The following is a 13,224-nucleotide window of genomic DNA, read 5'->3' as shown; positions in this document are numbered from 1 at the left end:
AAGTGCAAATACAAGCTCTTTTCCTGGATGACAATTCTGCAAAACAGTGCGTACTAAGCAGGCTGATGCAATTGAAAGTAGTTGTCATCGATGCCGTTTTTGAGATATTCTACTTTCCCCAAACCCATGTGTTTACTGCTATGGGAGGCTAGCTCTTCTTCCTAGCCGACTATTGGTATTTCACTATCAACATACTGCAGAGTAACTACGGAAAGTGTACAAGCCTGACATACATTTTAAGAAAAACACAAGTCCGAAACACAGTTCACATATATATCCATATCTTTAGTTAGTAAACAATAATAGCTGAAAAAGTCACACCAAAGCCTTAAGTTAAAACATTTGCAAGGGGCCAATTTACGAAACTGTACCTTGCCACCTTAACACATACAAAAATAGCAAATTTCTCAAAGAATGGAATGAAAATAGCACATATATCCACTTGGTTTAGGAGGGCGAAGTGGACAAAGTCATTTCAACAGCGAAAGCTTAAAACAAACGCCACCTGTAGGTAGCAAGGGAGATAATTGTAAGAGTTATTGCCCTTTGTCTATATTGCGCAGACAGAAAAGATGAATTTTCGTTTATACAGGGCTAGATTCGAGAGGAAGCACGGCTTTATATTTCTAACGTTAATATGACCGGGAACGTATTCGAAGGAGAAATGCCTGCATAATCCATTAAGGTAAACAACTGTTGAAGAACAGCTGGATGGGCAAACTGGGCGATATTGCCGAATATTCTTAGCACTTAATATTGTTACACGCACACGGGTATTTACTTGACCGAGCGGTTGTCAAACCCTGGCGCGATTCTCGCTAGAAGTCATAAGTTTACCCCGACTTTCCAAAGACTTCCATACAACTTCATTAATAAATTAGAAAGCCCGACGTGTCCATTCTATACCTAAATTTTCCTCTAATTAAAGCAAAACCACAGATAAACCAAACTGCCAACTATCTATCAATCGCACCTCTGCGTGTTTTGGCTTCATCATGTTTCCGTACCACCAACCGTACACGCCTTAGATAATATATGAGTACTCCCTAACAATGGGAACTATTTTAACTCCGCCACATTAGGCCAGTCAATGTATGCTTTCCAGGCACATTTCGCCAATATAACTGCACCATATTCGCCCACATGGCGACATAAACGGTGTCTGCCAAGTCCCTTTTTATTTATTCCCTTGTGTAATTTACCGGTTTAATACCGTAAGTACTGTCCTTGCAGTCACGCTACCAATGTATACCACTAGATTTTAATATGGACTTTTTTACAACAGGGACATTCATTCGGTTTTGGTCGGAATTCACTACTAGTGAACCAGGACATCATGGAAACACACTAACACTTCACTCCGTGACGTTTGCTCCTAATAATTAGCTCATTAGTTCGGGCTAGGAATATTTCCATGGTGCCGAATTCAAATAATCACACAAATCTAAGGATTGCTTAAAACGGGGCGCTATAACCAAGTGCGCATACTCTAAATTTACTACAATATCTTTCTCTTCCCAGACCAGAGAGATATGTCTGCATGATCCATAAAGGCTTAGATAGTTGTAATAGGCTTTTATATTCTCGTGTGACATTGATAAATAAAAATATGTTCAGAGCATGATATTGTCCCTAACGTGTGGACAATACAATCAGTCCACTCTAATGACAGCAGAACGGCTAAGGAGGAAACTGCTACTTGACAGGAAGACTCAAAATCAGGAAGACAAGACATGTAAGCAGGAAGGCAAGATTTGTAAGCAGAAGATAAGACTCATAAGCAGGAAGGCAAGACTTGTGAACAATAAGGCAAACAATTTAAGTAGGAATGCAAGACTTGTAAGCAGGAAGGCAAAACTTGTGAGCAGGAAGGCAAGATTTAAAAGCAGGAAGGCAAGATTTATAAGCAGAAAGGCAAGACTTGTAAGTAGGAAGGCAAGACTTGTAAGCAGGAAGGCAAAACTTGTGAGCAGGAAGGCAAGACTTGTAAGTAGGAAGGCAAGACTTGTAAGCAGGAAGGCAAGATTTGTAAGGAGGAAAGCAAGATTTGAAAGCAGTAAGGCAAGATTTGTAAGCAAAAAGGCAAGACTTGTAAGCAGCGAGACAAGATCTGTCAGCAGAAAGGTGAGACTTGTAAGCAGGAAGGCAATCTAAACATAATACTCAAGACTTGTTCATAGCATTTCCAGTTTATTGAAAATCAAAGTAAAAGTATTGTACTTATAAGCAAATAATTTACTTCAACATACTAACAGTTTTGACAAATAACATACAGACATTTAATTACTGACCATATTCTGTAGTATTATGAAAATAAAACATTTCAACAAGTTTAACTGTCTCTACTGTTATTTTTTCAAAAAGATACATGCTCAGATGCAGAGCTCTTTACCTTTTCTTAAACGGGCATATTAAATATAGCTATCCACAACATTATCAAGGGCATATTAAATATTGCCATCCACAACATTAAATATTGCTATCCACAACATTATCTTTTAGGCATATTCAATATTGCCATCCACAACATTATCAAGGGCATAATAAATATTGCCATCCACAACATTATCAAGGGCATATTAAATATTGCCACAACATTATCTTTTTAACAATGCAGCAAATGTTTCAGGTGCAACTTTAAAACTTATTTGTAAATTAGGTAAAACAGAGCAACATGAACTAACATAATTAGTAAAGCTGATTCCAAGACAAGTCGACTGTATTATGATCTCTCGTTTATTATAATGCTCAAATTTTCAGCTTCTAAAACTTGATAATTAATGAAGAATACCTAAACAGATTTGAAGATTTGTCTGCAAAAATGGGACAATATAAAGATCATCAAAGTTGGCATGCTATGTTTTTAGTAAACCGCCAATACCTTCTAATAAATTTTTAAAATATATCTTCAAAAAATGATTTAGTCAATTGCAAGATATCATTTATTTAAAAAGTAACTCAAAAAGGAGTAAGCTAAGTCCCAATATTTAAAAATGAGCTCCCCCCATTTTGTGAAAGGTGAAATGTTAAAAGGACAAAAATAAACAATCTAGTACACGCAATTGTGACTATTAACACATCATTAAGTTTTATGTACAAGAATCACAAATTTAAAAAATGGCAGGTATTATTAAAAAGTCTTGGCAGTTAAATTTACATAAACACCTAAAAAAAACTGGCATTAAATAGAACATAATGAAAAAACCCACATGAAACTGAACTGAAGCCTTGCATTTTACAATAGAAACAATATGAAAACTCAAGTCCTCAAAATAACTGACACTACTGGCTGAAAAGAATTTAAAGGAATTGACAACAAGAATATTTCTACTTTTAGCTTGGTGTTGAAACCATTTCTGATATTATTTTAACAACAAAATGGTAACTGTGGTGGCCATAATGGATGTAAGATCAGCACCATTTTCCTTTAGGACAAACTATTATTACATTATTTTTTAGTGAATACCCCATGTTGATATGACCATCCATCCATGAGTCATAAGAAGAAGAAAAGGACATTAACAATGGCTACCACAGCAGACAGAATGGATGTAATATGAGCACCATTTCCGTTCACAACCAACGAGATATCGTAAGAAGTCTTTTGGTGAAAACTCCTTTGGATACGACTTTCTATTTAGGAGTAGCAACAACAAAATTTGTGTTATGGCTGCTATAATGGATGTCAAATTGGCATCCTTTTCATCTAGCACCAGATAGATAACTTAAGAAGTGAAAACTCCATGTTGATATGACTATCAGTTTAGGAATAGAATTAACAAGATTTTCATGATGGCTGCTATATGGATAACAGACTGGCAACATTTTCAAATTAGGACCAACAAGACATCACAAGAAGTCTTTTCGTGAAAACCTAATATCAATATGACCATCTATGCAGGAGGAGTAGAGATAACAAGATTTTCAAGATGGTCATCTTCAAACTAGACATTATATAAGAAAACCCCATGTCAACATCACTTTCTTTTCAGGAAGAGAAGTGATAAAAAAAGATTTCATGAATATCAAATTGGCACCATTTTCATTTACAACCAATAAAGCATCACAGGATTCTTTTAGTAATGCCTATCTCTGTATGACCATCAATTCTGGAGCTGCAAAAACAGTTTTAAAAATGCTGTTGTGGTAGCCATAGTTGAAGTCCATGTGGCAGTTTTCTTTTAGGACTATGTAAATCTTCGGATGAACATGTGTGTAAAGTTCCATAGCAATCCTCTAAGAGGAGTAGCAATAGCAAACCTGTACTAATGGATGGAGTTGATGGACAATAGGACTATGACCAGTATATCTAAACAAAATAAATCATAAATATGACTACCAATCAAGTGTACACTGTTATGCAGGTAACATATATTTTCAAATGACTAATGGACCAATTAACCCTTTACCTCATAGAGCATAGTGACAAAGTGCAGCGCGCTATAAATAGAACACCTGTTAACCTAGTTGACCGCATACGCATAGCCTGCCTGTGAACTGTTAAGCAATGTAGTGCATGTTACGTTTAACAGCAATTTTAACCATTTTACATTTTTGGTATACATCTATTATATCTGGAACAATTTACGAGTAAAGTCCGATTGTTATAGCTGTGTAATTATTTATCACGGAAGAATTTGTTATGTGCTTTAAAATCTGGAGAGAACTCGTTCACCATCATGTCAGTGAGGCTGTGTGACCAACCATAGCTGCCATTTCTCATACTCAAAATTTACAAGTTTTTCGTCTGTATCTACATCACTAAGTCATCTGAATTTGATAATTTATAAAAACTAATTGCTGCCTACATCAATATCAGAGCCTTTACCAAGGTTACTGAATCTTTCATAATTGTGATTCTAATCATGAAAACTTCGTAAGTACTGAATGAAATCCGCGACTGCCATTTTGGAGAGTGGAAATTACGACCCAATTACTTTAAATAGCAGATATTGACCAGTACATAAAAACTGACCACGTGATCTGACATAATTGTCATTCACAGAAATGAATGTAGTATCTAATAAGGGGTTTTCCCCGAAGGTGGCGCTACGAGAACCGGCTTAAAATGGCTGATGTTTACAGCCGACGTCAAAAGGCATTTCCATGCAACTTTTGTAGAGGCATTAAAAGGCGCTTCCATGTGACCTTTTGTAGAGGCATCAAAAGGCGCTTCCATGTGACTTTTGTGGAGGCATCCAAAGACGGTTTCATGAGGTAAAGGGTTAAAGCATCATGCTACACTATGTCAAGTTAACATTTTCTCATATATAACCAATTATAAAAGCTTGTGATGAGAAATAAACATTGGTACAATGTGGATGCAATTTTTTATGCAGTAGTGAAAGACTGAACAAGCACACTACTCACAATAAAGTGTGAAGCATCAGTAGTTACCTCCCTTGCTATCTGTGAGCCTTTATAGCTTCAATTAATTCACAACACTGCATGGAACTTTATAGCATATTGTACAGTGGTTGAAAATCAGAATTACGACTTGTCCTCCAAAAAGATATATATATATATAACAAGCAAAGTACACAAAAGTGTCAATCTCTGAACGGCAATTTGGACAAAATGAAACACATGAAACAAGCTAATATCTTCTTTTCTATAAAGACTCGCACATTTTTCTAAAATTCTGAGATAAATCCTTACTTCCACTTCTCTTCTGTTCTGAAAAAAAAAACTTGATGAAGTTTAAAGATAGCCCTCATGACTAGATTCACACATCTGGTTTCAGTTCTATGTACAAATACAAACCAGTTGCCTGCAAAAACCAAAACCAACTATTTTGGTTCTAGACTGAACATGATTAAAGGTAGGGATGATTATTATGAGAAATCTGATTGGGTAGATTTACTTTATACCAGAATATTCGGGTGTTCATATTATTTTCTCTCTTTTCTAGGTCTGGAACACATAATTTTTATAGCTGTAACCAGCATGACAAATTAAAAACAATGTTCCTCAACACACCACTGAGTGTTGCCTAATCTAAAACTGGATTAGGTTTCATTCATTACATACTGTATGTACTCACTTATAAATAGAGTCGAACTGCAAAATAAATAAAAAATCCTGATCTGCCATACCATAATGCACATGCAGATCAGGGTCTATGCTGTTTGTCCTTTTGATTACTCCAAACAAACTGCAATGAACCAGATCTGCCAGCACATTATGCGACAGCAGATGTGGGTCTGTGCAGTTTTGCAGTTGCACTTATCTTATAAGTGAATATATGGGGTCAAAGTTTGTCCGACTAGTTGTTTTTATTTTAGGTGGCAAGGTTAACTGATCTATCACCTTGGACAAATTTACAAAATTACATGTACATTTTAACAGTACTATTATTTCATACATTTTTCAAGAAATTTTAACTATGAACAAATTTTACTCTCTAATGTTAAATTTTTCAAAAATAAAATCTTTGATGTGATAAAGAATGCTTTATTAATTAGTTGACATGCACATTTTCAGGTTCACAATACTGAAATTGCATCCACTGATATGGCCAAAATTAATGAGCATTTAAAGTTGCTGAGGAATGTGCAAGATTCTGTATACAAAGACCTGTGATGATAGACAACATAAGAATGGTCTGGGACTGTGCATAAAAACAAAAATCAATGCACTGTTGTAAAACATACGACATTTACCCCAAAGGTCAAAGGATGATATAGTGTAGTCTTAGTTTCATGATTAAACGTCCAAAGTATGAAGAAATTCTATCAAGGGTTTTAGGAAAATACAAGCAAATGAAAAAATTTAAACCAAACTTGCACATTTTCTTTGACCAAGACACTGACCTAAAGGTCACAAAATTGATTACCTTAGCATAATGAGGTCAACCTGAATGGCATGGGGGGTCAACTTTAATTGTATAATGAGGTTTAAAAAAATACATTAAAAATTCAGAACATTTTTGGCACCTCTGTATTAATATAAAGAAATAATTGTTGGTCCTGGGCTCACCATTAATCCAAATGAGCGAAAAATCTGGATATTGGATGGTTTACTGAACAAACTAATAATAAAATGTATGGACCACTTAATGTATCCAGTAGATGATACATCAACAGATCTACTTTCAGGCAAACAAAACAGTGCATGTATGTCATTCATGTAGGTAGATATGTAGGTATGTATATATGTTGAGTTTAATGATACCTCAGCACAACAGTGCCAACAAAAGGTAAATGTTCCAAAACTATAAAAGTAAACTGCATAACAACTTACAAGATAAACCCTGGAATAGCAGTGCACTTAAATCATTTTGGTAAATGTATGATGTATCTTGTAGAATATTAATGCCTACAAAGCTAAAGTTGAAAAAAAGAGCACCAATAAAGTAAACAAAACTGGCAAGTTACAAATCAATATAAAATAAATAATTGTGTATTTCTCCATCTATGAGAAATTATGAGGAAAATGCTACACTAGCTCCCACTACTTACAGATTTGTCTTGTTCCTAAATACAGAAAAATGTATGCTTATCTAATGAGGAACATCTCAGCTGTTTTTCTTTTAAATATTCAACTTTCAAAACTATGACATTATTCTAAAAAGAATTTCTTTTTTAAAAATGACTTCCCTATGCATGTAATTCATTTGCCATATACCATACCACTGAATATTCAACTTTCAATACTATGACAATATTCTAAAAATAATTTTTTTATAAAAATGACTTCCCTATGCATGTAATTCATTTGCCATTAACCATGCCACCTGAATATTCAACAGGTGAAACTAAATGGGTTTGTCATGTTATATATCAGGTCATGTTTTGCAGGCATCTAGTTCACAATTGGTTACAAGCAGGCAATCTTTGCAGGCTTCCATATAGGTATAAACAAAGCATATATATAAGGTTAAACATCAATAGTATCCACACTTATATGTAATAATTCACTCACATTACTTTAGCACTATTGTTTAGTAAGGAATAAATAATAATGGAATGAAAACCTATACTAATTATGTGTAGATTATAGATTTCCACAACAACTAATTATCCCTGCACCATAGCTCTTTCTACAACAATGGAAATACATCCAAGAGTACTGAATTTGCATTTGAATAGAAGGGAATCACAACCATTTTGTCTGCACTCTGACGCATTTTTACGTACTTTTTTATTTCTTAAAATAACAGGTTATTTGGTACATTCTGAAAACCTTGTTTACAACTCAAATTTGCACTCCAAGCATTCTCGTGCATTGTATATTTTTGTCTCCCACAACTAGAACAAAATTTCGAAGGAAACAGTCACTAATATCTTTTTTAACAGTAAAAATATTTACATGCTTCTGAAGAAGTTAAATATATTTTAAGATACAGTCAAAGCTGTCAAGAGTGGCCACTCTGGGAAAACTGTAATTTGTACACAGGTTACCTCTCTACACAGGTTACCTCTTTACTCAGGGTAATGTTTTAAACAAACACCATGCAATGAATATTGTTATTATTATTTTGTGTCTATGTCATTCTCAAATTGATCAATCTTTGTCTAATATGTGCACCATGACAAAATAACAACAATTTCACTACTGACTGACGTCTTACATAGGACTGTAAAACAGAGGACTGACTTGTTGGTCTGCCGGCTTGTATAAGTTAGGTTTGGAATCAGCTGTTCATGCATTAAAAATAATATCTGAATCAACCTAACTGCAATCAAAAGACAGTCAACAATATATGAGAAGCCTGTGATAAACAGGAAATCAAAAGAAGCTGTACATTCTTTGTGACCCATGAATTTCATGTACCTTTACATGCATGAACCTTTTTCTTCAGAAAAGAGAAAGTTTTAATTTACAGGCAAATAGATCAACATATCGAACTGCACCTATCACACTGGCATCAAAGGTTAATTCCATTTCAGCTGTGACAACACAACTACATTTCCCACCATCCAGCAAATGAATTGCTCTACCATCTACCCAATGATAAAAACTGCCTCACTTTTAAATATGACAGTTTGATGCCTTTGCATTTCACTGCCAGCACAAATGGAGTAGATAGTAGAAACAAAACGAAGAATGTCTGCATATCATTTCACATGATATTCCTTGATCAAAAACAATTTTGTTTACATCAACTGAGTGGTTACTGCACATATAAGGCAGTGACTGCTTAAGGTCGGTAGAAACCATTGTTCAGCCAGGAAACACCTGTCTACTGACTGTAAAAGGCAGGTGACCATTACAGGATATTTATATAGGAAATTTGACTGGCCATTGTGAGGAAGTGACCTTTGAGCAAAGGTGACCATTAGGATTAGTTTGACTTTATACACTAATTTCAATTTTAAACATTATGAGCATGTATATGATTTTAATGCAAATATTGATACATTAATATATGTATGCATATTTGTTCATCCATATGCATATTCACTTGTGATTTTTTCATATACCAAACATTTCTCATGTGTGTTTAAATATATGGAACAAAAATAAGGAATTGATGATGTGAATTAAAATGCCTTCTTTGTAAGTAACTAAAATCTATGTAATAAGAACCTATGTCCAAGCTATCACACAGACATAGTACTGCAGAGAATTTGAACTTGTATCTGAGCTATCACACAGACAAGATATTGTAGAGAATGCCTTTCTCATTAATAGCTGATAAATTGTAGTATCATTTATTTTCATGGGACTCAATTTTCATAGTTTTGAAGAAGAAAAAAGGACATCTCCATGGGTACTTAAATTCATTGTTTTGCCAGTCCAAGTTTGCAGATGTTTAGGTTATTTAAATTCATGGATTAAGCTCAATAAATGACTCAAATAGAGAATGTAAAAGGAACAGAAATATGTGGGCAGCAAATGACATTCACCTGTATGACTGCAAATCGAACATTTCTCAAGATAAATCACTTGTGCTAAATGTCAAAGGGAGCTGAAGCAGCCAACAACACTAACCTACTAATAAATTATTGAAGTACATGTGTATGATCTCTTCCTTAAACATTGTCCATTAAGTTACACCACTGATTATTTTCTGATGATCACAGGATTAACACAGTGGCTTAAGAGTGGCAAAAATCAACTTAGATCCACGTTGGCTTGGATAATATCATCATTCCACATGTGAACGAAGTACATGACCAGTGCCCCTTGCTCAATGCACATGTGAACCAAGCACATGACCAGTGCCCCTTGCTCAATGCACATGTGAACCAAGTACATGACCAGTGCCCCTTGCTCGATGCACATGTGAACCAAGTACATGACCAGTGCCCCTTGCTCAATGCACATGTGAACCAAGTACATGACCAGTGCCCCTTGCTCAATGCAGCATGCAAGCAGTGTCAACATCTGATGTGTTCGGAGCCCATCAATGTGTAAAGATGCTAACAAAACTAAAACAACAGAATCACTCCTTTGCTTGAGCCTGCCACATCAATGAACACTAGGTCTTGAGTTTACTTAAAACATCACCAATGAAGCCAATTAATGCTGCATGGATAATTGCACAAAAAATGTGAAAGATTGGACATAATTATGAAGGGACGTGAGAATACTAGACTTGTTTAAATCAACAATTTCAGGATTATTTATTTATGAGATTACAGAAATAATGTTGATTTATCAAACAGCTTTGTTGATCTCTAGAAAACACAGTAATAAAATGGGTGGGGGGCTTCTTTATATGTGGCTAAATTTTGGCGGGGTGGGGGCATCAATTCGAGGTTCAGGGCAGCAATGAAATCCACGAAAATTTGTACTCAGTGAAAATGAGTGACACTACAGTAATTAGTCTATGAATTTAGAGTTAATAAATTCAAATTCTCTGATGAAATGCAGCGAAAAATACCCTTTTTATTAAATAGCTCATGATTTTACTCATTTTGTTCAATTTTCTTATTTTCTTTTTAATAGAGAATCAAAACACAATTCTGTGAGACATAATTTCTACAATATAGCTCCAGTGAAGAATAGTTGCAACTGTCATTGAAAGTCATGGTTTGATGAAGTTTGAAGTATCCACTTTTACCTTCAGAATTATGGAATCATCTTTGATGTAATTTCTGGTTTTTAGGATTTCATGTGAGATGAACTTTGGGTAACCAAACCCGAGCTGGTCCTTGTCCTTGCAGGGCTTCTGAAAATGTGTCCATGTTGGATCTGGCACAAAACTCTCCGATATATTTGCCCTCTGTTCCAGATCTGAATTCTGGTCGAAAACTGCGAAAGAAATTGGCAGTGTGAACGGCCAGTGTAAGATGTTATCATACTCTCCTGATAACAGTTTTATGTACACTGACAGGTATTTTCCTTCACCTGACCCATTTCCATTAAGAAAGACTGAGGCAGCCATTTTGTACCCAAATCTGGATGTATAGAATGGTTCACTGACTATTTCAGTACTTTTGTACATAGATTCAATCAACTTCTGCTTGTAGTCTGTGATTTTCCACACAAATGTTCCATCTGTAACTTGAGTGACTGAGTAGAGGGCATTGCACAGCTGAGTGATTTGTGTCTGCTGATTTTTCACGAGGTCACACATAATTTGAAGGTGATACTTTATACTGTCCTCAACATGGCGGTCCATACTGAATCTGGGGCACTGAAATAAACACAACAGGAGTTGAGAAATTGGAGCTCATTTACTTGATCAAACTGTGCATTTGTCAAGAACTTAAATAACTTGCTGATATTTTTATGACCACACCTACATAAAACCGGAGAAGTCACACAAGTTGCTTAAATATCTCCTGTCTCTTGTGAATCACACTATCAAATTACAAGGTGTTATCATATACTGCATGATAAAGCAGAAAATAAAAAACACCTATGTATCAGTACCATCCATAATTCCAAGATAACGTTAGTGATTTCAACGAAGTTAAAGACAGTGATTTAAATCGACAATGCTATCCTTGCCAAATTTTTACTACAGACAGTATCCTCTTTTAAGTGTTTCTGAGTCTTATTCTGTTGCAATGAGGTTAATGTTGTTGTAAGAATACATGTTGCATGTAACTCTGGGTAAATGGTTAATGTTGTTGTAAGAATACATGTTGTATGTAACTCTGGGTAAATGGTTAATGTTGTTGTAAGAATACATGTTGCATGTAACTCTGGGTAAATGGTTAATGTTGTTGTAAGAATACATGTTGCATGTAACTCTGGGTAAATGGTTAATGTTGTTGTAAGAATACATGTTGCATGAAACTCTGGGTAAATGGTTAATGTTGTTGTAAGAATACATGTTGCATGTAACTCTGGGTAAATGGTTAATGTTGTTGTAAGAATACATGTTGCATGTAACTCTGGGTAAATGCTGTTACCTAGTCACACAGAGAAAGTATCTGTCAGCAATAGACAGGTTTTCTAGTCATTAATAATTCGTGATTTATTACTTATTACTCAAAAATGCATGTTATCAAAGGAATACAGGGATCATATGTCATCAAAGGAATACAAAAGTGCATGAGCAAAATGAGATGTCATCAAAGGAATACCAGATTACATGAGCAAAATGAGATGTCATCAAAGGAATACCAGATTGCATGAGCAAAATGAGATGTCATCAAAGGAATACCAGATTGCATGAGCAAAATGAGACATCTACACACTGAATAATACGCTGAATGGACTTGTATCCAATAATATGTTGAATGGACTTATACCCAATAATACGTTGAATGGACTTGTACCCAATAATAAGTTGAATGGACTTGTACCCAATAATACGTTGAATGGACTTGTACCCAATAATACGCTGAATGAACTTGTACCCAATAATATGTTGAATGGACTTGTACCCAATAATACGCTGAATGGACTTGTACCCAATAATACGTTGAATGGACCTGTACCCAATAATGTGTCAATATGTCTTCACATTCTACTCACACATTACATACCCCTCATGGAAAATAAGCAATCACAATACCAGTGAGTTATCTGAGAACCTTATATTTGAAGATACCCCCACCCCCAATCACAAACCAATCTAAAACGTAATTAGTTATAACTGTTGAATAAAATGTAGGTTCCAAAGTTTCACTAATGTTTCATGCATGATTACAGTACAGTTCACATGATTTTTTGAAATACCATGCTTCATGGTGTTGGTGGGGAGAGAGTGGAGAGGATTAAGAAACAAAAGTCCACAACCTCTCTGTGCATCATGATGGAGTTGCTGTGGTATCCTGTGGAGAATAGCTATGCAGACAAAGCCTTCTCACAGAACCACAA

The 13,224-nt window shown here is 35.1% G+C and overlaps 1 protein-coding gene across 2 annotated transcripts in view; it reads right to left on the bottom strand.

Moving 5' to 3' along the window:
• Positions 1 to 2,170: 2,170 nt before the first annotated feature.
• The window catches only part of LOC149775203 (TNF receptor-associated factor 4-like), an 87,456-nt gene continuing 76,402 nt past the window's right edge, over positions 2,171 to 13,224 (bottom strand). For both annotated transcript variants that reach the window (XM_089944279.1, XM_089944278.1), the window contains exon 7: positions 2,171 to 11,587. In XM_089944279.1, the coding sequence (XP_089800405.1) occupies positions 10,976 to 11,587 (612 nt within the window). In that variant the 3' untranslated portion in view covers positions 2,171 to 10,975. The remainder of the gene's footprint in view (positions 11,588 to 13,224) is intronic.

This window comes from Sinohyriopsis cumingii, chromosome 19, assembly GCF_028554795.1.
Source record: "Sinohyriopsis cumingii isolate HCF-2022 chromosome 19, ASM2855479v2, whole genome shotgun sequence".
Taxonomy (NCBI): Eukaryota; Metazoa; Mollusca; class Bivalvia; order Unionida; family Unionidae; genus Sinohyriopsis; species Sinohyriopsis cumingii.
This window is presented reverse-complemented; position numbering and strand designations above follow the sequence as displayed.